General features: G+C 44.0%; 3 protein-coding genes across 5 annotated transcripts; 2 read left to right on the top strand and 1 right to left on the bottom strand.

Moving 5' to 3' along the window:
* Positions 1–1,160: 1,160 nt before the first annotated feature.
* Positions 1,161–18,039, top strand: LOC6041563 (dual specificity protein kinase splA). Its single transcript, XM_001850756.2, has 3 exons — positions 1,161–1,448; positions 16,992–17,359; positions 17,426–18,039. The coding sequence occupies exons 1-3, from the start codon at positions 1,371–1,373 to the stop codon at positions 17,961–17,963; spliced, it is 984 nt and encodes a 327-aa protein (XP_001850808.2). The 5' UTR covers positions 1,161–1,370; the 3' UTR covers positions 17,964–18,039.
* LOC6040241 (putative mediator of RNA polymerase II transcription subunit 29) lies at positions 2,219–8,086 on the bottom strand. Of its 3 annotated transcripts, none has more exons than XM_038253840.1 (4): positions 7,536–8,086; positions 7,051–7,310; positions 5,840–6,944; positions 2,219–2,913 (listed from the first exon to the last, which is right to left on the bottom strand). In XM_038253840.1, exons 3-4 carry the CDS (start codon positions 6,936–6,938, stop codon positions 2,867–2,869), a joined length of 1,146 nt encoding a protein of 381 aa, XP_038109768.1. In that variant the 5' UTR covers positions 6,939–6,944; positions 7,051–7,310; positions 7,536–8,086; the 3' UTR covers positions 2,219–2,866. The 3 variants fall into 3 exon arrangements, 2 of the variants coding, with proteins under 2 accessions (XP_038109768.1, XP_038109769.1); XM_038253841.1 differs by having other exon boundaries at positions 2,220–2,913; positions 5,852–6,944; XR_005277243.1 differs by lacking the exon at positions 5,840–6,944 and having other exon boundaries at positions 2,222–2,913.
* A 2,622-nt stretch (positions 18,040–20,661) lies between the features above and the next one.
* On the top strand, positions 20,662–25,900 carry LOC6041560 (trifunctional purine biosynthetic protein adenosine-3). The gene is made up of 7 exons (XM_038254002.1): positions 20,662–21,204; positions 21,327–21,574; positions 21,632–22,026; positions 22,218–22,472; positions 22,529–22,751; positions 22,935–23,082; positions 23,143–25,900. Exons 1-7 carry the CDS (start codon positions 21,028–21,030, stop codon positions 25,810–25,812), a joined length of 4,116 nt encoding a protein of 1,371 aa, XP_038109930.1. The 5' UTR covers positions 20,662–21,027; the 3' UTR covers positions 25,813–25,900.
* The last annotated feature ends 212 nt before the right edge of the window (positions 25,901–26,112 follow it).

Here is a 26,112-nt window from a genome sequence, read left to right as displayed (position 1 = left end):
TGAAAATTAACATCAATTGGGTCCTAAAATGAAGCTTAGATTGCTGATATTATTGTTTACAGCGATAAAGCTTATTTTTCTGAGTACAATGACCCTTTGTACGACCACAAAGAGTTTAAAATGGATTTTTAAATCAATTTTGAAAAATTAATCTCACGGTCCTTCTTGACAGAAAAGCTCCTACTTGACAGCTCGTTCCAAGGGGACCATAGTTGATCCATCGAAAAAATGTTGTCTAGACAATTTTTTTTTGCATTAAAATGAAAAAAGGTGATCAGAAATGGTTTTTAATCGTGTTTTTTACCGTTGTACATAAAAATTTACATAGGGCTTTAGTACCCAATTTATCAAAATGCTTGTAAAATGCTTGTAAAATGCTTGTAAATTTGGGAGGGGCGCCAAATTGATGTTCGCCAAGGGCGCGTGGACCTACTTGTGTATTTTTGATCAATATCCACTTCATTTTAAGTCAAAATAAGTATGCGGCCAATAAAAAACAAAAACTCAACAATCAAAACAAAATCAAAATTGAATGAAAACAAGAGAAGAACTTGCGGTATACGCACTTCGGAAGGAACCGGTCAAGAAAAAAATCAAATGGGCAGTAGCGGTAGCGCAAGCAAGTCAGAGAGGGTGAAAAAAAGCCCCAAGAAATCGCTCCCTCTCCTTTGTTCTGCTTTTCGTAAAGCTGTTTCTTGACCTATTTCCTTCCGATCTGCATATTAGCATTTACAGCGATAAAGCTTATTTTTCTGAGTACAATGACCCTTTGTACGACCACAAAGAGTTTAAAATTGATTTTTAAATCAATTTTGAAAAATTAACCTCGCGGTCCTTCTTGACAGAAAAGCTCCTACTTGACAGCTCGTTGCAAGGGGACCATAGTTGATCCATCGAAAAAATGTTGTCTTGTCAAACAAAAAAATTGCATTAAAATGTAAAAAAGTGATCAGAAATGGTTTTTAACCGTGTTTTTTACCGTTGTACATAAAAATTGACATAGGGCTTTAGTACCCAATTACATACATAGCTTTATGACCCTATTGACCAATAAACCAAGTGTCGGTAACTTTGCAACCAGAATCCTGTCGGCACAAACGACCAACCCCCTTTGCTTGACAGTTTTAATTTAACGCTAGCCCTGAACTCCACTGACAGCTGCTCGCTGTCACTTTTGGATTACCTCTTTTTCTCTCTCGGTGTGTAATTTTGGAAATTTTTTCGTCGTCAAATTTCCCGTAAAACCCGTTTCGGAAAACGGTTCCAGCAACGTTCCGTCGTCGTTCGGTCGGGCCCATTCGGTAGCGGGCAGCTCCAAGTCGTGCAGTTTGGCGCGGAGGACGGTTTTGGGTGTGCGGATCGTGGACAAAATGGCCAGCAAAGCAGCAGCACCATCAGCAGGACAAGATCAAGTTGACGACAGCTGGGAAGAAATCGACGAGGAACAGGTATGGGAATGTGGCGCAATGTTGGGAATCTGCAGCGAGCAGTAACAAGGCGGGATGTGGCTGCTTTCGACGGAGGTGCTAAGATTCGTTGGGGCGTGCGATATTGTGGACACTTTCTCAGGTGTTGATGGAGCGACCTTGTTCCACCATGTACCCTCGTTTTAAGTGGTGACCCTTTCAAGTCCAGTGTACGATCCACGAAAAAAATGACTTCACTTGTGTGTTTTTTTTTTTTATATATTGGCAATACATAATGTTAAGTATTTGATTTGCATAGATTTATCCAACCAATTCCAATAATTTTTTTTTGCATATTTTCACGTATATTTTACAGCTAAATGCTTGGCTAAATGTTTTCTCTACTAAGTCTTCAATTCGTAACAACTCCGTTAAATCATGGTTTGGGGCCATCCCGCATAATCAAATACCAAAGGTGAAACTGTCGAAATCATAAGAATATTATTTCTGGTATGGTTACCATTTGTGATATTGTTGATATAATGTCACGACCATATAACAAAATTAAAATGGTATTATTTCCCGAATAGTTACACTTATCTTGACATATTCGAATGGTTGATTTTTTTTTCCTACAATTTAATGAACGGTATCTATTCGTCATACGATTAGGATGGTTCGAAACAGCTATTGTTAGAGCATAATAGTACTGTAGCCGGTATGATAAAAGTTATGATACTCGGTATGATTTAGTCAAAGAAACCTAAGCGGAAAATTTCCTAAATTTCCTAAATCCTAATAATTGAAACAATTGCACAACAATTGATGGTACGTGATAAGTGAGTGAGGGCTAAGTATTGCGAGGTTTCGGCGTGGTATTGGGTAAAGGAAAGAGTACTTGTTCCGTTCGAGGTGTAAAGAGAAGTCATCGAGCTTCTGCTCGGTTTTTATTGCTAAGGCAAAACAGTTCGGTGCGTTACATAGTATTTTGTTAGTGTGCGTGACAACGCCTAAGCGTTAGGGCGGTACACCTCAGTCCTCCGCTTTTCAGTTTGTTATTACAGTGTTTAATTAATAGAAATAAGTAATTTTAACAATTCATTTAAGTATTCGAATTACAAGTTATTTTAATAAGAAAATTGTAAGAGTTTGAGTTCGAAAAAGCTATGCACTAGTTATAAACAAATTCATCGTTCATTTTAGGATTTCTCTGACGTTTCGAACGTCGAAGACAGATCGCTGGCAACTCCGCCACAGCGGCATCCCGCTTTCTTCTTCTGCTCTTCGTTTGAACCGGTTCCAAGAATCCTCGGAACGGGCCCTCACCGCATCCAGTGCCCCGCATCAGTTCTGTATCTTCTCCCATCTCGACATCCATGTAGTCTTCCGCCGCATTTGTCACCGGCGTTGCGAGCGGCATCATCAAATTTGGATGTTCGTGCCGGCGTTCACGTCGCGGTTTAAGCTGTCCGCGCTGCGCGATCAGCACCGCGTTTCCAATTTGTATCTGGAAAATATTTTTAGAAAATTTCTTTAAGTACGTAGCCAAAATCCACTTATTTGGTAATTTAACGTCGTGATTTTTATACCAAATAGTATCTCCTGCAATCAGTTCGTCCAACTCGTCATTCGACGTTTTGTTGGATATTTCAGGTACTTGTACCTCATCACAAGGAGTTTGTTTACTGACTATATGATTTTTGTAATGATTTTTAGGATTTAATAAATCTAACATTGTTTTTGGCTTGTATGAGAAAACTTTCTCTGAGGGAAATTGCCCTGAACTCGTCGAAGTATTATTTCTAAAATTTATTAAAAATAGATTAATCTGGTCTTCCAAATCAATGTTGTCCAACTCCGAATCTAACAAAAACTTCTTTAACACGTCTTTAGTTGTTCTAACTAGCCTCTCCGCCTGGCCATTGCTCTGCGGATTGTATGGTGGACTTTTCATCACCTTAATTCCTTGCCTTTCAAGAAATGACACAAAGTAAGAAGAATTAAATGGAGGACCATTGTCCGATACCAAAACGTCTGGCAGACCAAATCTTGCAAAATAAGCAACCAATTTCTTCAAGACTTTTGCACAATCCGTGCCTTGTTTCATCCATTCTACCTCAAGCCACTTGGTGTGTGAATCCACAATCAGAAGAAAAGTGTGGCGAGAAAAATAGAAAAAATCAATGTGAATTCGGCTAAAAGGCCTAGTAGTTGGCGTCCAATTAGACGTAGTTTGAACTTTTGGCACCACTGCCATACTACCACAAATATCGCATGTTGAAACATATTTTTCAATATCTTTGTTGATTCCAAACCAATAAACTTGTCTACGTGCCAATTGTTTCATTTTAACTATCCCTGCGTGATTGGCGTGTAAAAGTTTTAAAATCCCGCTTTGCATTCCACGTGGTATCACCACCCTGTCTTGGTACAATAAGCACCCTTCAACCTCTTCCAAATCATTCTGATTTGCAAATACGTCCATAAAGCGTTTGTCCACCTTTTCTGGCCAACCATCACGCAGATAGCTTGAAATTTGTTGTAAATAAACATCGTCAGTTGTCGCCTTGGCAACCAAAACAAAGTCTAATGGGAAATCTTTACTGAAGTTAATGCTCCTAACGAAATCTTGATCCAATTCGGCAGGCACCGACTGACTTAGAGGAAACCTCGAACAAAAATCCGCATTTCCCATCTTAGCAGACGGCCTGTACCGAAGTTCAAATTTATAAATGGAAAGTTCCAAAATATAACGTTGGAGTCTGGTTACAAATATTGAATTTTTGCCTTCTTTGCCGAAAATTCCCAGCAATGGCTTGTGATCAGTGTAAGCAATAAACTCTTGTCCAAATAAATATTTATGAAATTTCTTAATGGTACAAACCAAAGCTAAAGCTTCCAAATGAAGAATAGGATACTTCTTTTGTGCGTCATCTAAACTAAAAGATGTAAAACAAATAGGCTTCTCAACCCCATCGATCACATGAGCAATTACTCCTCCTAGGCCATAGCCTGATGCGTCAGAAACAACTACAATTTCCTTATTAGGATCGTAAAATTCCAGAATATTTGCCGAAAGCAACATTTGTTTACTTTCGTGAAAGGCTTTGTCGCAATCGCGATCCCAAATAAACCTCGTATTTTTCTTTAGCAAGTTATACAAAAAATGCAATTTTGCAGACATATTTGGCACAAATCTGTTGTAGTAGTTTATTAATCCCAAGTAGGATCTTAGTTCATTAACATTTGTAGGCACTTTTGCTCTCTGAACAGTCGAAATTTTGTCAGGGCAGGTCAATAAACCTTTGTCCGTAATAATGTGCCCTAAATATTTCAATTCTGTAACAAAAAATTTGCATTTCTCCCAGTTTACCTTAATATTTGCCTTTGCAAGCCTTTTCAAAACAATTATCAGCTTATCTCGACAATCATCGACAGTTTGCCCTGCTATCAGAACATCATCTAAATAACAGAACACATTGGGAATTCCGCCCAAAATTTGATCCATAATGTGTTGGAAAATTGACGCACTAGGAGAAGCCCCCTGTGGTAAGCGATGGTAGGTAAATAAACCCTTAATTGTATTGATAACCATGAATTTCTTGGACCTCTCCGATAACGCAAGTTGTGTGTATGCACCCTCAAGATCTAAAGAACAAAAAACTTTGCAATTCGCCAATTTAGCAAACAAATCACTAGCAACAGGCAAAGGGTATGCATTCGCCACTAACACTTTGTTAATAGACACTTTACAATCAATAACAAGTCTGATTTTATTATCCTTTTTCATGACAACCATCACCGGAGATGCCCAATCACTGGCTTCAATGGGACTGATCACATTTTCCTTCTCTAATCTATCCAAATACGTTAAAACTTTCTCCCTTAACCTGTAGGGAACGTCATACGCTTTCTTAAATATGGGAACTTCACTTTTCAAGACCAACTCAGCCTCAAAACCCTTGATCGGAGTAGAAAAATCTTTCACAAAAACATCCGAAAAATCCCGTTTAATCTCTTTAATCAACTCATCACCCTTTGGCGCACTCACACTGTTAATTTGTTCATCAATCATCGCATTGTTAGAAAAGTATTGCCTCCATTGAGGGAAGAAAATATCCATCCAATTCCTGCCAAAAGCGGAATGAACTTGAAATCAGAATTTAATACAAGTAATTTCAACTTATGTTTGAAACCATTCAGTTTTACACAAACATCTGTCTCTCCCTCAATATTGAGTTGATTTCCATTAACTACCAAAAGCTGTTTATCACATTTGTTCAAAGGTTTGTCAAAAAGTCTGAAATATTGAGTTTTTCCCATCACTGTTACCGTTGATCCACAATCAATCTCCATTTGGACGAAAACATTATCAATTATGACATTTGTCAAACAAGGTTCACTTATTTTGTTAATGGACTCCACACACATACATTGTAAACTACCTGGGTTCCACTCGGAGTAGCTTTCATCGTCCGAAGTCTCCACCCTAGGACCATCTGCTGTCCTCATGCGTCCCATCAGATCCGACAACTCCTTTTCTGCACTGGTCCCTGGCCTCGCGGCCTCGATGAAATTCACCGCATCTCGCTGCAGGTTTTTCAGTGTGAAACACTTTCTCCTAATGTGACCTAACTCCCCACAGTAATCACATTCCATCTCCGAATAATCCCTCTTAGGCCAGTTGTTGTAGTTGTTGCGACCATTTAGTCTGTTATTGTTACTGTAGTTTGTGTTTCTGTGTGTGTTGTTACGATTATCACCTTGGAATCGAACTGTACGCTGAGTGTTTTGTGAATTTTGTGTGCGATTGTGATTGTTGTAGTTGTTGTAACCCGATCTGTTGCCCGATCCATTTGTTCTATTGAAACCATTACCCTGTCTATTGACATTGTTTTGTGTGCGTGTGTGTTGTCTTTGATTGTAGGGATGGCCCAAACGCTCGTGAACTGGTCTTCTCACTTGGTTAATCATCTCTGGAGGAGGGTAGTTGTAATTAGCGCACGAATTTTGATTGAAAAGCGAATGTACATTGCGTTTAGCAATGTTCCATGTAGTGATAAACTTGTCCAATTTAGCCAAATCCAACTTCTCCTCCTTCAGAAGATTTTCTTTTAACACAGCATCACTCAGTCCTACCAAAACTCTGTCAATGATTGCAACTTCTTTGAAATTTTCAAACCCACAAAACTCAGCCTGAAGTTTAACCGCTTGCACAAACTCCTCAGCGGTTTCGTCTGGTTGTTGAGTCCTTTGACTAAACCGAAACCGTTGTACAAGGTCAGGCTCAGTAAGATCAAGTTTAAGTTTGAGTTTTGCCACAATGGTAGCATAATCAGCTTTATCTAATTCATCCTTCTTGAAGAGAAGTTTCAATTGGGAATAAATGTATGGCCCGCAAAGATTCATAAAATGAGATTTTTGAAGATCACCCTCCACTTTGTTAGCTTTGAAGGTGTAATCCAGCCTATCAGCCCAATCGCCAAAGGTCGTGCCTTTGCGATATTGCTCAATGCTTGAAGCCATACTCATTTTGCCCTTTTTCCCCAAAATGCAATTTAATGGAATAAATAGATAAAAAAAAAGAAAGCAATGAAGACCAATTAGTCTTGTTTCAGGGGTAAAAAAGTCTTGAAAAACTCACCGCTCTGCTATTCCGGCCTTTGCCAGCAAATTTGCTTACAACGCCTCTCACACACACAGCAAAATGGCCGCTACCGCGTGCCCGGTACGTCCCAGCACAGCACAAGCGTCCTCCAGCGAACAATCAGCCACCGCCGCCGCCGCGATTGAAGATTTTCTCCTTAAACAGCAACCTGGACGATCCGACCGGCTGTGACGTTGGAACCAACCAGACACTTGGAAACAAGAATTACTCGTGCCAAGATCTCCCGCCAGCACACACTAATTGCAATAAAATAAAGAAATTTATGTTAATTTTAGATTTTTTTTAACTTTTGTTCTAATCAGAACCGAAATTCTTGCACACGCAACACTTACAAAGGTTAAATTGTTAATTATTTTCACATAAATTCACTCATGGATTCTTTTGGTGATACTATCCAAAAGAATTTTATTTTATTTTAAAAGAAAAAGCACAAGGAACCAATTTGCCCCAGATGCCCTTACCTTGCCAATCAGCAATCACCAAACAAAAGAACGACGCGCGTGCCTTCCAACAAAATGGCGTCGCAGAAGTTGATGCTCACCGTGCCGCCTTTGTTCTGGACCTCGCCTGATCGCCGCGTGCCGCTTCCTCCGGGAAAACACCCAAACGTCGAGCGTTTCCAACCGGCGTCCTCGAAAAATCCGGCACCTCCAAGCAGCTCTCGTCCAATCCGCTCCGGCGTCACCCGAAACAAGAAATTCCGCAACCGTAGAACACTTAACCGCTCACCCGAAAGTTCGGTTCAAAGTCTTTTTTTTTTTTTTTTTGCAAACTGCACCCGCGAAACTAATGCAATTCGATTTTTAATCAAGTTCCGCGCACCCGAAAAATGCAAAAAAAATTATCCTCCTCGTCGTCACTGATAAGTGAGTGAGGGCTAAGTATTGCGAGGTTTCGGCGTGGTATTGGGTAAAGGAAAGAGTACTTGTTCCGTTCGAGGTGTAAAGAGAAGTCATCGAGCTTCTGCTCGGTTTTTATTGCTAAGGCAAAACAGTTCGGTGCGTTACATAGTATTTTGTTAGTGTGCGTGACAACGCCTAAGCGTTAGGGCGGTACACCTCAGTACGATATAATTATTCCTCATATGTTTGGTATTATTTCAAACATTTTTTGTATGATTGAGCCAAAAATGAATTTTAGCGAAAATTTTCTTAAGTCCCAATGATTCTAACAATTGTTCAACAATTCATGGAGAAATATAACTTTTCGCCATATGGTAAGGATTTTTCGGAACAGCTATTGTTAAAACATAAGGGTACCATAGCCGACGTAGTATTTCCAACTTGAAGTTCAGCGAAAAACTCTTAAGTCCCAATAATCCAAACAATTGAACAACAATTCATGGACCGATATAATTGTTCGCCAAACGCTTAGGATTATTTGAAACAGGTATTGTATGATTGAGCCAAATGAACTACAGCAAAAAAAAATCTTAAGTCCGAATAATTCAGATAATATTTTAACAATTCATGGAACGATATACCTGAATTATGGCGAAAATTTTCCTAAGTCCCAACAATTCAAACCATTGTTCAACATTTCATGGAATGATATACCTGAACTTCAGCGAAAATTTTCCTAAGTCCCAACAATTCAAACCATTGTTCAACAATTCATGGAGCGATACACCTGAATTATGGCGAAAATTTTCCTAAGTCCCAACAATTCAAACCATTGTTCAACATTTCATGGAATGATATACCTGAACTTCAGCGAAAATTTTCCTAAGTCCCAACAATTCAAACCATTGTTCAACAATTCATGGAACGATATACCTGAATTATGGCGAAAATTTTCCTAAGTCCCAACAATTCAAACCATTGTTCAACATTTCATGGAATGATATACCTGAACTTCAGCGAAAATTTTCCTAAGTCCCAACAATTCAAACCATTGTTCAACAATTCATGGAGCGATACACCTGAATTATGGCGAAAATTTTCCTAAGTCCCAACAATTCAAACCATTGTTCAACATTTCATGGAATGATATACCTGAACTTCAGCGAAAATTTTCCTAAGTCCCAACAATTCAAACCATTGTTCAACAATTCATGGAGCGATATACCTGAATTATGGCGAAAATTTTCCTAAGTCCCAACAATTCAAACCATTGTTCAACAATTCATGGAACGATATACCTGTTTGCCATATAGTTTGTATGTAAAGCTAATTTATTTTCGTGATAATTTTTATAAGTCCAAATAATTTAAACAATTGATTGACCATTATCAGAACGATAACTGTTCGGTCTATAATTTATTTGTATGGTTCTACCATACATGTTACGATATATTTACGATAAATTTTGAGGCCACATTTCATAATAAAATGCATTTTAAACCGCCAAACGTAATGTAACTGAGATAGCTCAATTAGATAAGGCGGCAGCACCATGGAAGAATCAACAGGAGACATCATCATCAAGCGGTAACAAATCCCGGACATTACAAAAAAAAACGCTAACCATTAATAATCATATACTTTCCATTCCCGTTAAATCCACAGTTCCCAAAACATTTGTAAAGTTTATTTTTTGGCTCCTCCCTTTTCAAATGGTGTCGGTAAGTGTCGGTAAAGCAGTTCACCATTTAAAATCATATTTTATTAATTTGTGGTACGGTTCACATAAAATGAGAATTGAACAGTACAGGGTAGGGTACAACTATGATCCACGAAAAAAATCCCTTGTAAAAATGTATTGTAACATAACCTAACGACCTATTTAATAAATTGTAGGATTGTTTGGGGAATGGAAAATGTACGGTTGCACCCTATTTGGTGTATTATCAAGATCATTTAGGAAAAATCATTCGACAAATGGTGACTGTATGGTTGTTGACTATGCGGGTACAAATCTCCATTAGGGTAACAAGAAAAAATAAAAAAGATCTGCTCTAGTTTTTTTTTTTTTTTTTTTTTTGGGATGGTGGTCCAGCCGCACATTGTTGATGTGGAAACCTCTAAACTGGGCCCTCGTCCTGTCACGTCCGTCAGTAGTCTTGTCGTACATTACAACTAGAACCGTGTCTTGTGTTAATTTTACTTCATAGGTCTACAATTTCCAATAATTTATTTTTGCGTATTTGCACTTTTTTTTAAAACAATTATTAAAGCTTTCCTTTACTAAATAAGTCTTCTACTTTACTTATTTCACAAGTTAGTAGCTCTTCTTAGAATTTCGCGATTTTTCAATTTTAATTGTTTGATCTGGATGAAACTTTGTCCATGCATTCTCTATGTCCCTATGTGACCAAGGCACGTAGCCTAGTGGTAACGCTTCCGCCTTGTAAGCGGTAGATCGGGTTTCAAATCCCAGCTCGGACCAACATAACTGGTGTGATCGTTTCCCTTCTGAATTCGATTGCTTAGTTGAAGGGACGGTTTAATGAAAAAAGTGTTTTAAAATGCATTATTCACCTGTCCAGTTGTTTTGCTATCATTAGTTTCCAAAATATCTAAGTATTGACGAAAATTTTATTTTTTGCGAAAAATAACATTTTTGCGGTGCTGTACTTTGGAATTTCATAAAAACTCAAAACATTTTTAAACAAGCCCAAACATGCTAAAAATGATTATCAATGCAGAAAAATGCATTTTAGATTGTTGTCAGTCGATTAGACTTCTATTTTCATGGACATTTTGAAGTTTTTTTGGACATTTTTTTTTTGCCCCCTGATTTTTCAGACCAATTTTGAAGGAAGGGGCGACATAAACTTTGAAAAATATTTGCAACGGCCTAATAATACTTAAAAAAGCACCTCTGAAAAATATTCTTCTTTGCATATTCTTTGTTGATTTACTTCTTTATTTATTTATTTAAATGATTCTTTATCTGCCCTATAAAATATCATTACTATAATCTAAGCTTGTTTGTTATCTCTATTTATCAACTATTGCCTGTTTCTGCATGTACTGCATCAAGCTTCTACTTTTTATTCTTTAACATACATTTATCGTTCTATTACTATTGATTCTTTATAAAGTATTTTCTCCTTTATTGTTATTGTTTTCAATCTTCACCCTTTTCCTCAAACAAGTAAGGTTCATTGAATATTTCGCCCATTGAAAATGATTTAATATGTTTCAAAATATTTTTTTCAAAAAGATCGACAAAATTCACGAATGTTTCATGTTTTAACATTGAAAATCGGACCATTAGTTGCTGAGATAGGGGCAGGGGGGGCAGAATGGCCCATGGGGGCAGAATGGGCCACCCTTGGTTTTGGGCTTTAGAATGGATATAGACCAACTGTAAGGCAAGGCTTTTATAAAGGACGTCAAATAGCAGCACTATACCGAAAACGACGTTTGAATTCATTGTATTTTTCGAATTATGAGCAAAAATGTAAATTTATTGAAAAACCACGCAAATGTTGTTTATTTTGAGGTTTTTAAATAAGCTTTCTGAAAAGTTGGATTGTTTGAAAAAGTTTGTTCAATGCTTATAACGTTACTAGATGTTACTACCAAGGTATACAAACAACAACGGAACCTTGAAATCATTTAGCGGCTTGGTGGTGGAAGTGTTAAAATAAAATCCACTTGGGGGCAGAATGGACCACCCTTATCCTGCCTTATAAAAACAATCAAAAGTTATGAAATTTGGATTAAATGGATTATTTCACTCCTGGTAGCTTCACAAATCACCTTTAATGCAACAATAGTTGATTTTTTAGTAGTTTTGATGCTTATTTGTATAAATAATGTCTTATTACAACATATTAACACTATTTTCAAAAATGTTTGTTTTGGTAAGTGACTATTTTTATAAAAGTAGTCTAACTTCATGGAAACTATGTTAGAAAGGTCCCTTAAGTCATTTCTTATCTCCCTTCAACGCTGTATTAGACGAATTGGTTTGTTTTCTAAGGTGGCCCATTCTGCCCCGCAGGGTGGTCCATTCTGCCCCGCACCCTGGAAAAGTAGTCAAAAAAACTTTTTTTTTAAAGTGCATCAAAAATAGTTTTAATCTAAAAATTTCCATCAACCCAGTATACAACATTGAAGGGAACATCCCAAAGCATAAGCCTACTACACTGAATTCATAAATTTGTATGTTTTTCTATGGTTTTTGGCGCATTTTACTTAGGCGGGCCATTCTGCCCCCCCTGCCCCTATCGACATTAGAAAATGGTGGGTTGTTTGGGTGAGACTTAGAAAACTTCAATTTTCCTATTTCTTTTTCTTTGAGCCGCTGTATCTCAGCAACCAATCTTCAATGTCTCTTAGATAATTTTGTAGCATATTTTTTGAACTTTAAAAAAAAAATTAGAAGTGGTCACTTGTGGTCACTATTTTTAAAAATCGAAAAACTGCAAATATTTCGCCAAAATAAAAATTTAGGTGGCTATATCTTGAAAACGGAGCCCTTTATCAAAAAATCTTTTCGATTGCAAATTCGATTTTACATTAAAAAATTACGTGAAATTTGTTTTTGCATAAAATTTATTTTTTTTCCAAAAATCACTATTTTTTCAAAAATTCATAACTCGGCGGCAGATTTTTTGACCATGTTTCTCTATGGCTCAAAAGTTGCGGGTTTTTGTCCCCTAAAACATCAAAAAATCTCGAAAATCTAAAAATACATATTTTGGGAAATTGAGTTTTTGTGAAAAAAAAGTTTATTAAAAAATTTGCAATTTTTTCCGTGTACCTATTTTTTTTCAATAGTCCTCAACAATACCTACAACTTTGTCGAAGACACCAAATTGATCAGAAAATTCACTCTAAATTTACAGCTGTTTGAATATTTACGTACCATTTTTGTATGGACAGCAGCCAAAATTGTATGGAGACTTGTATGGGTGAACCAACGACATAAAATAGCTTTTTTGGCCATAGGGAAGGCCCCCATAAAGTTTGGGCCAAATCTAAAAATACAAATAAAATCCATTTCTAGTTTTGGTAGAGAATTGCTCAACAGGAAAACACGACTCAACATTAGGAAAGATTTCTGGAGAAAGCAATAAACAGTTAAATAACAAAATGAAATTTTATAGGCACACTATAAATTGTTAGGCTCTTATACTTACATCAAACCCAAAACAATGTACTGCCCCCGGAACGAGTTTAAATGCGTAACCGGAAAAGAAGGTGCGAATGCCTGGCACGAAAACCCAAAGCGTGTTCTAGCGTGTTGCTCGTACTGACTCAGAGCAAGGGTGAGATGTAGGTGCGAAGGCAGTGCATGTTCGTCGGGAACCTGGTGCATAAGATAGGTCAACAAATCCATATCGAGGTTTCTAAGCGAAGATGGCGTTCGAATGGTGAACGCCCGAAATGTCAAAAATAATGTGGCTGTCATGCCATCCCTGACAGACGGACCGGGCCGACAACGGCCCGAAAACCGCCGGACGGCTCGACAAAACGGCCCGAATTCCGTCGGTTTGTCCGACGGAATTCGGGCCCTTTTCGTGCGAATATGCAACACTTTGTCCGACGATCGTCGAAATCGACGTTTGAGAAAATCGACGTTGACGGGCCGTTGTCGGGCCGATTTCGGGCGACTTTGTTATTTAGATTGTCCTGCCATTGTCGGGTGCTCTCGTTTCGGATTTTTGGGTTGATTTGATGAAAAAAAAAAGATTTTTTATTTGCAAGTTATCCTTTTTTTTTTTATTATTGTTATCAAATGAGGGTAATGATAATATGTCACATTAATTTTTTTCACCTAAAATTTGATTAAACTAATTCCAATATATTTGTGCAGGGGTGGCTTTTTTAGACTAGTATAGCACAGATGCCAAGCTCGGAACTCGTGTTTGGTTCATCCTTGGTCTCATCCTTGGTGGCCGTTTGTTTTTTTCAACTCCATCTAAAATAGAAGTTTGGTTTAACAAAAAGTCTGAACAAACCATAATTTAAATATTCGTTACCTCATTCATTGGTTGGTCTAGGTTCCATCCTGTCCTGAAACTGCCTTTTTCACAAAATATAATTGTACTTTCAAAAAAACTTTATCACATCTGTCATTGATTTTTATCAACGCCTGCCTAGATTTTTTCACGCACTAAATGTCGCCTTTCTGACATTCGATCAAAACGCTCGACAAACGCTCGAAAATGGCAGGACTCAATCGATTTCGAGTAGATAACGCTTCGAATCGCACGACCGCGGGACTTCAGTCTAACAGGGATGGCACACTTTTTCCGTAATGTTGGTGTTGGTACCCCTGCGTGATTTTGACATTTCGGGCGTTCACCATTCGAACGCCATCTTCGCTTAAAAACCTCGATACGGATTTGTTGTGCGCCATTAAAACATCACAAACGTTAAAACGGCCAGGCCTACTGCGTAAAGTTAATCGCAAAGATGATTCGTTATACTGCCGTTCTACGCATAATTGTCCCATGTCAGTTTTGGAAGTGTTGCACACCCTGGACTAACGAAGCAACCCATTCAAGCAATCGAAGCAACCATCAATCAATCAAGCGATCATTCTACTTCTGACACTCGAACAAGCAAGAATCAAATAAAATCAATCTCTCACGAAATACAACATTGGCGACGAGGAAAACTCAAAATTTTCAACCTCGAAGAAGAGTTTCGGATCTCAAGAATGCCGGAAGGGGACAACATTCAGCCCGACGGTAACCTGCTGTACGAGCGACTTCTGCAGCAGAACGAGCGGCTGGAGGCCCAGAACGCGAGGATGATGGAGATGCTGGAGCGCTTCAACCTGCAAGACGGTTCCAGTCGGACTTCAAACGGTCCGGAATTCATCATCGAAACGCTGGCGTCCAACATCCGGGAGTTCGTCTACGATCCCGACAACGGTCTCGTATTTGACCGGTGGTACCGCAAGTACGAAGACCTCTTCCTCAAGGACGGCGCGAAGCTCGACGACGCAGCTAAAGTCCGGTTGCTGCTGAGAAGCCTCAACGTGGCCGTGCACGACAAGTACGTCAACATCGTGCTCCCGAAGCATCCCCGTGACATCGAGTTCAAGGAGACGGTGAAGAAGCTGACCGAGCTCTTCAGTGTCCAAGCCTCGCTGTTCAGCAAACGATACCAGTGCTTTCAACTGTCCAAGAGCGAGTCGGACGACTTCGTGACATACGCTGGCATCGTCAACAAGCACTGCGAGGACTTCGAACTCAAGAAACTCACGGCGGACCAATTCAAGAGCCTGCTGTTCATCTGCGGTTTGCGCTCTTCAAGAGATGCCGACATCCGCACGAGACTCCTGTCAATGCTCGAGGTCAACGCGGAGGGCGCATGCACTTTGGAAGCACTGATCACCGAATGCCATCGCCTCCAAAACCTCAAGCACGACACCGCCATGGTGGAACACAAGCCGGTAAGCTCAGTCTGCGCGGTCAAGCAAGATCGGGACAAGCCTTCACCGACGACGTGTTCCAGCTCCAGCGACAGCCAGTCAACGAAAACACAGTCCGCCCTACCACCATCACCCTGCTGGTGCTGTGGCGACATGCATTTCGTTCGAGACTGCGCCTACAAACAGCACGTTTGCCAGGACTGCATGCAGACCGGCCACAAGGAAGGTTACTGCAGCTGCGTGCCCAAGAAGTCCAAGAACAAGCAGCAGACGAACGTCAACAGCCTGTATGCCGCCAACCGGGTCAACTCTACCTCGAAGCGTAAGTTCCTGACGGTGAGCATCAACGGTTCCCAAGCATCTCTGCAGTTCGACACCGGCTCGGACATCACAGTGATCTCGCGGAAGCAGTGGTGCGACAACATGGATTCACCGCCGCTGTCTCCCACCAAGCAGATTGCCAGAACAGCCTCTGGTAAGTCACTGTCCCTACTCGGTGAGCTCCGATGCCAAGCCACACTCGGAGGCGTCACCAGAACCGGAACTTTCTATGCGACTGACAAGCAGATCAATCTGTTCGGTCTCGACTGGATCGAGCTTTTTGAGCTGTGGGACACCCCGATGTCAGCAGTATGCAGCAGCGTCACTGGAAAGGTCAACCGCTTCAAGCAGCAGCGTTCTCTTGCAGTCAAATCGCAAGGGGAGGCAAACATGAAAACAGGTCTAGATCCGACCGATGCAGCTTCCAGCCCGTCCGAATCCACGGCATGGCACGAAGAACATCTCCGCTGGTACTGTTCACAATATCTCACCGCATGAAGATGGCGAGCGATCCGGATCACACTAAGTCGCACCCTGTGCTGGTCTTAAGGGGGAGATGTTGCACACCCTGGACTAACGAAGCAACCCATTCAAGCAATCGAAGCAACCATCAATCAATCAAGCGATCATTCTACTTCTGACACTCGAACAAGCAAGAATCAAATAAAATCAATCTCTCACGAAATACAACAGGAAGATTTTGACTTTATGACATTTTTAAGTTTAGTTTGATGTGAACTTTAAGAAAAACACATAAAATCTGGTACTTTGTTCGGAAACTCATTGAAAACAACACCAAGTCTGTTTGTCCCATCGTTAAACTTCTACGCATAATTGTCCCACCAAGTATTTTCTTACACGGAATCATTAGTTTTACTAAGCATTATGTCTTGTTTACCTGTTGTATTGCAAGATAATCACAAATGAGGGTGATAAACTGCTAACTGGGGCGATTAGGGACACATAGGGCGAATAGGAACTCACGGGACAATTATGCGTAGAAACACAGAAATCGGTCGAAAAATTTCAATCTCGTTTTTCTCTGTTGCACTTTTTTGAACATGGGACAATTATGCGTAGAACGGCAGTATAGATAATGGAATTTTGTTTGAGCACGAATTTTCAAACAACAGCACATTTTTTATTCTATAGAAGAGTCAAAAAAGGGGGCAACAATACTAAACGTTCAGGGTTTTGATTGTAGACCATACTAAGAAGTTTTTGCGCTTCGGGATCCTCTGAGATAGGAATTGTATTTTCACAAATTTCAGGCACTTTTGCTCACTATTAAACACTGCATCATCTTATCTTTCCAGCTGGCTTCCCGCCTGAGCAGACTCACAAACGACGACGACGACCCGGCCAAACTGGGCAAAATTCCGTCACCAGACGACGACGACGACGAACCGTCGGAGGCGAGTGGACGCTCGGCTGCTGGTGCCAACAGTTTACCGGCGATGCTCGAGGAGGAACTCCGTCCACGAATGATTCTGCAGCGGCCGCAGATGCAGATCCTCCGCCGGCCACAGTCCAAGGCCCAGGAGGAGAAGGCGGCCGCCGACCAGAAGCCCAAAACGCAAATCAAATCCCTGGACCAGCGCAAACAGGAGTACGCGGAGGCCCGGCTCCGGATACTGGGGTCGGCCCACGACGAGGAGGAACAGCAGCAGAAGCAGGTCGAGCAGTTAGTATTTTTGGGTTTGGGATGTCTTTTTTTGGGCGAGATGTTAAGCGAGTGTTTCGTTTTCAGACCGAAGAAACCCAGTCCAAACACCAACGGGCATCGAATAGGTAACAACAGCAGCAGCAGCAGCGCAAACAACAACGCGAGCAGTTCCCGGACTCCGCAGCAAAACTCGTTCCGACAGGCGGCCCCGTCAACAGCATCGCCATCGTCAGCAAACTACCAACTCCAGCAGCAGCAGCAACAACAGAACCAACATCCCTTCTACTCACCACATTCATCCGGCGGGCGGAATCAACCGCCACCGCCACAACCTCCGCCGCTAGCGATGACCTACCAGCAGCAGCAGACTCCTCCCCACCCGGGTGCGTACCACTTTCAGCACCACCAGAAGCAGATGTCGCCTTACGGGATGATCCCACATCAACACCAGCACCAACAGCCATCGACTGGATTCCATCACATGGGAGGAGGACACGGTTATCCCGGAGGGGCAGCGAGTGGTGGCGGGGTTGGCGCCAACAGTGGACACAGTAGTAACAACAATGTTCTTAGATTACCGGCCGGCCCAGACGGTTCGCACGGATTTACCATACGGCGGTAGCTAGCTTGCTGAACACTCACGCAATAAAAGAACGCTAACAAAACCTTAGGATGGAATTTACGATTTCGCTTCAAAATGTTTTTCATTATTATTATTTTCGGATAGACACACACACACACACACGCTGCTTAATTTGTACATTATTATTTTTTTCTGGGGAGGAATACAATTTACATTATTTTAAAAGACTCGACGCGAAAAACGGCCTCGCCGCCGCCGAAGGTCAACAAAAAATCTGAAAAATCTACATGAACCATGTCACTGTGCGTACAACCCTTTTTGCAACCACAATAATCAATTCTTTTTATCTAAGTGTATGATAAAACAAAATAAAACAATATTTTAAATAATTATACTAAGAGCATGGTGCGAAGGAAAAAGTGAACCAACCACTTAGGACTTTACTATACAATCTGTATGTACCAGAAATAGTTGTTTCCAAATTGAAAAATACTCTATAAATCAAACTAAATGGCATTTTTTTTGTTTCCACTGCAATCCGAAAGTTTCCATCGCAGGAGATGTGCTTGAAGGGAGCTCACCATATACCAAAGCGCCGAAGCCGAAAACAAGCTGGGAACCGGCTTCATAGTGTTGGACAAGATGCGGAGTCGTGCGATAGATTGGGAGCCGATCAACGACCGGATGTGTAGGTTGAGGATTAAAGACCGTTTCTTCAACTGTCACATCTTCAACGCACATTGCCCACCCGAGGAATCATTCTCTGCGCTGAAACAGCAGAGAACGGTCTTCAAGCTCAATAAGCACCAACTGGAAGACCGTGATCGCGTCGAAATGGAGCAGCTGTTCCGGCAGAACAAGACGCGAAAGTTCTACGAGAAGGTTAACCGCTCCCGCAAAGGCTATGCGCCGCAAGCCAACACTTGTCGGGACGTCGAGGGAAACCTTCTTATGGAAAAAGGCGAGATGTTGAACAGGTGGCAGCAGTTCTTCAACGAGCACCTCAACGGCGATGTAGCGCATGGAGACGGCTATGAAGCCCAACTTGGAGCGCCCGCTGCTGACCAACAGTTCCCGGCACCTGATCTAGAGACGGTGAAGAAGGAGATCAGGCAGCTGAAGAACAACAGGGCCGCCGGTAAAGATCGGTTACCCGATCCAATTAATTATTTCTAAGATCTAGGAGGAGAAACTACCAGAAGAATGGATGGATGGTATCGTGTGTCCTAGCGGCATATCCCATCTACAAAAAAGGGTGATAAGCTGGACTGCGGCAACTACCGCGGCATCACGTTTATCAACGCGGCCTATAAAATCCTCTCCCAGATCATTTGCCGTCTGCTGTCGGAGGTTAGTGGTCCTCTATCTAGGCGGAGTTTACTGGCGCTCTGGCCACCACGGACCAAATTTTCTCGCTCCGGCAGATCCTCGAGAAATGCCGTGAGTACAACGTGCCCACACATCACATCTTCATCGATTTCAGGGCAGATACAGTCACGATACAGTCGACCGCGAACAGCTATGGCAGATTATATGCACGAGAACGGTTTCCCGGACAAACTGACTCGGCTGATCAAGGCTACCTTGGATCGTGTGATGTGTCACGTGCGAGTGGCAGGGGAGCTAGCGGACCCCTTCCAATCGCACCAAGGGTTACGACAAGCTTCGAAAAATTCCTCATCGCCACGTTGCGCAGTAAAAGAAACAACTTTCTTCTCCAAATTAGTATGTTTTATTTAGAAACCTTTTCAGCATTGTCACATTCCATGGCTTGCTTCAACACTATCCAACAGAAAAGACTACCCAACGTGTATTCACGTCCGACGAGTTTGGTGGTCAAGATGGAACTGTCTTGCATCTGCTGGGCAAGTCAAGGCCTGCTACCATCCAAGTAGGGCCGGTAGTGCGGGACTATCAGGAACTGTAATATTGATTTCAGGATCGCCCTGGTCGGCTAGCAGCAACGGTCGAGCAGCTTCGATCAGGATCTCCCACGGTAGACGTTTTTGGACTTTAGGTCAGGAACTTCAGCATTGTAGCAAGGATGATTCTCTGTCTTCCATCCAGCTCCAGCTGCACGATGTAGATAACGGAACCTTTCCGTTCGACGACACGACCGGGAATACAGGACTTGGTGTTGCGCTTTTGGTACTCGGTGTAGACCAGGAACCTTGAACCGGTGCTTGACGGCTCCATGCCGACGGTTGAAAAGCTCGTTCTGCTTGTGGTTAACGGCGACCGGTGTGGCAGAAACAGGCTTCTTCAGCAGGTCCAACTGCTGACCTCTTGCTTGTTACAAAATGTTACAACAATATCGTCTGCCGCCAATGCCATATTCTTCATGATTGTCATCAGTCTTGCAATGTCTAAACTTTCATTCGATGTTAAAGATTAGTGAACACTGCTAACTAAGTCTTAATGCTTTTGAGCAGCAGATTAAATTTAATTTTTACGTCTGCAATTGGGAAGTGCTTAATATAAATTCTTCTTAATTTCTTAATATAAAACATGGCCATTTCAATTAAAATCATATTTTGTTGGTACATGAATTGAGAAATATTTCCTCGGTTTTCCTATAAGAACCCCATCCCCTTCGTTCGAATGCATGCAGTCCTTCACAACTACAACATCTACCGGCAATCACAGTATCACAAACACTTCCAACCCATCATAGCTGGAAGCAACATGATAAGTGACTAGCTACAACCACTGCTGCACTGGTGTACGTTCATCGATGAAGAAACCGCTTCAATAGCCAACGACGACGCGGTGAGATCAACAATGTATTAAAACGTGTTTCTGGGGAGACTCTTCATCTGGCGCGCGCTCTTCGTATAGCAGTGAGAAAGCGGGAGATCTCGGTGCCTTTAATCTCTCGACTCTTCTGGTCCTCCGCAAACAGCATCATCTTCTTCGGCGAATGTAGTCCCCGATCACTCGCTCCACTCGACTCACTTGGAATCAATCGCTCGAGACGTGCGCACACGCGGTAGTTCGGAACTCCAGTTGTGTGTGGTGTCATTACGGAAGGAAGAAAACTATTGTGATCTAATCGCAGTCAATCAGTAGTGCCATAGCCGAAGCAGACAGACTAGTCGTAGACATGAGCGCTGTGAAGAACGTCCTGGTGATTGGGGGCGGAGGTCGCGAACACGCCATCTGCTGGAAGTTGGCCAAGAGTCCCAAGGTGGGAACTGTGTTTGCGCTGCCCGGCAGTCCGGGCATCCAGCAGCTGGACAAGGTTACCCTGGTCGGCGATGTCAGCGTGAAGAACTTTGATGTGAGTATTGGAAGGGTTTGAGCGATCGAGTACGCGATCGCGCTTTTATTGCTGAGCTAGGCGATGATTATCGCTGCCGGTAGCAATTAGATTGAATTTTGTTCTGTTTTTCGTCAACGCAGGCCATAGTGAGTTGGTGCAAGAGCAACGCGATCCACCTTGTAGCGGTGGGTCCGGAAGATCCGTTGGCAGAAGGTCTTGGCGATGCACTGCAGGCGGCCGGTATCAAGTGTTTCGGGCCTGGTCGAAAGGGCGCCCAGATCGAGGCGGACAAGAACTGGTCCAAGGACTTTATGCACCGGCATGGTATCCCGACGGCCCGTTACTCGAGCTTCACCAAAGCAGAGGAAGCTAAGGCGTTCATCAACAGGTTGGTAGCGTTGCGTGATCATAAGGGTGCGATCTTCTAACGATCTTTTTTTTACAGTGCCTCGTACGAAGCCCTGGTAGTGAAGGCCAGCGGGTTAGCCGCCGGCAAGGGGGTGATCGTGGCAGAGAACGAGGCGCAGGCTTGCGCAGCGGTTGACGAGATCCTCGGGGACAAGAAGTTCGGCTCCGCTGGAGACGTTGTCGTGGTCGAGGAGAAGCTCTCCGGTGAAGAGGTTTCTGTGCTGGCATTTGTAGACTCCAAGACCGTTCGGGTGATGCTTCCAGCACAGGATCACAAGCGGCTTCAGAACGAGGATCGCGGCCCAAATACCGGCGGAATGGGCGCGTACTGTCCGTGTCCGATCATCAAGCCCCAACAGCTGGAGGTTGTTATCCGCGAGGTTCTGCAGCGAGCCGTCGACGGACTGCGCAAGGAAGGCATCAAATACAACGGTCAGTAACTGTGTGTAGTACAGCGACGTAGAGATAAGGGATGTTGATCGAGCCGCGTCGAGGTCTCGGGGTCAAGTATTGAATTCGATCGATCGTAAACAAGCGTCACTGTTGCCAATATCGTCTCGAGTAAACTCTCGCTTTCCCTGCACTGATAAGCTCTTTCTTCCCATTTTTCGTAATCACAACAGGCGTCCTGTACGCGGGAATGATGCTGACCCCCAGCGGACCGAAGACCCTCGAGTTCAACTGCCGCTTCGGCGATCCGGAAACGCAGGTCATTCTGCCGCTGCTGGAGAGCGATCTGTTTGAGGTTATGGATGCTACCTGTGACGACAAGCTGGACGGCGTGCAGCTGCGGTTCCACGAGGGAACTAGCGCTGTAGGGGTGGTGATGGCCAGCAAGGGTTACCCGGAAACTTCGACCAAGGGTTGCGTCATCAATGGTTTGTAATTTGTGGAGCGAGTTGAGGTGATCTGTTACTAACTCTAAACATTGTAGGTCTTGAGACGGTCGCCAAGCGACAAGATCACCTGGTATTCCACAGTGGAGTTTCCAAGAACGCCGCCGGTGAGTTCGTGACCAACGGAGGTCGCGTCCTCATCAACGTGGTGCTGCAGCCGAATCTCCGTACGGCAGCTGCCCTCGCCACTGCAGCCTGCTCCGACGTAAAGTTTGACGGATCCCAGCATCGTACCGACATCGCCCAGAAGGCTTTCAAACAGTAATACCATAAGATCATTCTTGTATTAACCAAACACACCAACTCCACACATGTGATCGGCTCGTGAACAAAGTTCCAATAAACAATGCGTTTGGCAACCCCCAAAATCCGGAATCGCTCATTGATCTGACCCGCGATCGACTGGAAAGTCACATTTTGATCTTTTCTCTCTGCCCCAAACAGCGTAAACCTGTCGTACAAGGCCAGTGGAGTGGACATTGACGCCGGCGATGCCTTGGTTCAGCGCATCAAACCGCTGGCCAGGGGAACCAACCGGTCTGGGGTGCTTGGAGGACTCGGCGGATTCGGAGGGCTGTTTCGCTTGAATGAGGTAGGTGATCTTTGAATCAGTAACATGATCACTGACTAACCCTTAAAAATATACTTCCAGGTAACCTACACCAACGCCGCCGGGAAGACCGTTCGCTACCAGGATCCGGTTCTGGTGCAGGGAACCGACGGAGTCGGCACCAAGCTCAAGATCGCCGAAGCTGTCAACCACTGGGACTCGATCGGGATCGATCTGGTGGCAATGTGCGTGAACGACGTGCTGTGTGCCGGAGCTGAACCGCTTGCGTTCTTGGACTACATTGCCTGTGGCAAGCTGGACGTCCCGACGGCCGCCATGATCGTCAAGGGTATCTCGGAGGGTTGTCGGGAGTCCAAGTGTGCCCTGCTTGGTGGGGAGACCGCCGAGATGCCGTCGATGTACAAAGCCGGCAAGTACGATCTGGCGGGGTACTGCGTGGGAGTTGTGGAACATGACGCTATTCTGCCGAGGATCGATGACATAGCGGAGGGGGATCTGGTCATCGGGCTGCCTTCCAGTGGAGTTCATAGCAACGGGTTCAGCTTGGTCAACAAGATCCTGGAGGTTCACGGACAGAAACTGACCGACGTTGCTCCGTTCAGCGAGCTTAGCTACAGCTTCGGGATGGAACTGCTAACGCCGACGAACCTCTACATTCAGTCGGTGCTACCGGTTCTTCGGAAGGGTCACGTAAAGGCGTTAGCGCACATAACGGGAGGTGGCTTGGTAGAGAACATTCCACGAGTTCTACCGAAAGATCTCTCGGTGGAGATCAACGCAGGCAGCTTCCAGATTTTGCCCGTCTTTGGATGGCTTGCAGCCGCCGGTAACGTCCCCGACTCGGAAATGCTACGAACCTTCAACTGTGGTATCGGGATGGTTTTGATCGTTCCGGCAGGAGACAAGTCCTGGGATTCGCTGAAAACCCACGGAGGATGCCAAATCGGACGCGTAACAAAGCGGAAATCGGACAAAAGCCCGCAGGTCGTTGTTAACAACTTTACCGCAGCTATTACAAAAGCATCGGCGCCCTTCGAGTCCTTCAGATCCAAAGCCTCGATCTCGTACAAGGACAGTGGCGTAGACATAACGGCCGGTGATGACTTGGTAGCGAAAATCAAACCTCTCGCAAAGGCGACAACCCGAAAGGGCTGCATCGGAGGGCTGGGCGGATTCGGGGGTCTGTTCCTACTGAAGGAAGCGGGATCGTACAAGGATCCCGTACTCGTGCTGGGAACCGACGGCGTTGGAACTAAGCTGAAGATCGCCCAGCAAATTAACGCCCACGGAACGATCGGAATCGACCTGGTAGCGATGTGCGTCAACGACATCCTGTGCAACGGGGCAGATCCGCTGAGCTTCTTGGATTACTACGCCTGCGGTCATCTGAACGTGGACGTGGCCGCGAATGTGGTGTCCGGGATCGCCAACGGTTGCTCGCAGAGTGGAAGCGCACTGGTGGGAGGTGAAACCGCGGAAATGCCGGGAATGTACGCGCGGGGAAGTTACGACCTGGCCGGATTCTCGCTCGGAGTTGTGGAACACGATGAAATGCTCCCACGAACAAGTACAGTCGTTGAGGGGGATGTAGTGATTGGACTTCCGTCTTCCGGCGTTCACAGCAACGGCTTCAGCTTAGTGCACAAGGTGCTGGAACACGCTGGAGTTACGTACGGCGACGCGGCGCCTTTCAGTGCGACTGGGAAGACTTTTGGTCAGGAATTGCTGGAACCGACGAAGATCTACGTCAAAGATGTACTGCCGTTGCTGAAGCAGAACCTGATCAAGGCGTTGGCCCACATCACCGGTGGTGGTCTAACGGAGAACATTCCAAGAATACTTCCCAACGGACTCGGTGTTGAGATTGACGCCCAAAACTTCCACGTCAGTCCAATCTTTGGATGGCTCTCCAAAGCTGGCAACATTGCCGAACAGGAAATGCTGCGGACGTTCAACTGTGGCCTCGGGATGACGCTGATCGTCGCGAAGCAGAATGCACAAACCGTACTCGGAGAACTTCGTTCCGCCGGAGCAACCCTAATCGGAAGCGTCGTCAAGCACACGCCAAAAGCTTCGCGAGTCAATGTACTCAACTTCCCAGCAACCCTAGCAAAGTCTCAACTGACTTGCTCTCTCCCCAAGAAGCGCATCGCCGTGCTCATTTCCGGCTCCGGATCGAACCTGCAGGCGCTGATCGACGCCACCCGAAGTACCGCGTTCGGCATTCGCGGCGAGATCGTGTTCGTCCTGTCCAACAAGAACGGCGTGTACGGTCTGGAGCGTGCGACCAACGCCGGGATCCGCTCCAAAGTGATTCTGCACAAAGAATTCCCCACCCGTGAGCAGTTTGACGCGGCCATGTCCGACGAGCTGGAACGGCAGCAGATCGACCTGATCTGCCTGGCAGGCTTCATGCGAATCCTCTCCGAGGGATTCGTCCGCCGCTGGAAGGGACGCCTGATCAACATCCACCCGGCACTGCTCCCCAAGCACAAGGGAGTTCACGCCCCGCGGCAGGCCCTCGAAGCCGGCGATACCGAGTCGGGCTGTACGGTGCATTACGTGGACGAAGGCGTCGATACGGGGGCGATCATCCTGCAACAGAGTGTGCCGATACTGGCGAACGATACGGAAGAAACGCTAACGGAGAGAATCCATCGGGCGGAGCATGCGACCTTCCCGAGGGCGCTTCGTTTGGTAGCGAACGGGTTGGTTAGTCTCGGAGCGGATAGGAAGGTGTTGTGGCATTAGAGGGGACGACATTTGGTGGTAACCTTTATGACAAAGTATGAATTATGATGCTAATAAAATACTTTACGAACATAGTGAAAGATGTAAAGATGTGTATTTGTTTTCTTTGTCGGTATGTAGCATTAACGGCGCCCACCATGACAGAGGGCAGATTTAGAACAAAGGGCATTTCTGGAGCAACACAACCAAGACAGTACAATGCAAGTTTTGTTAAGAGGCAGTATTTGTAAATATTGCTCGGTTTGTTCTAGAGATAATCGAGGTGCTCCGATTTGGATGAAACTTTCAGCGTTTGTTTGT

This window comes from Culex quinquefasciatus, chromosome 2 (assembly GCF_015732765.1).
Source record: "Culex quinquefasciatus strain JHB chromosome 2, VPISU_Cqui_1.0_pri_paternal, whole genome shotgun sequence".
NCBI lineage: Eukaryota > Metazoa > Arthropoda > Insecta > Diptera > Culicidae > Culex > Culex quinquefasciatus.
This window is presented reverse-complemented; position numbering and strand designations above follow the sequence as displayed.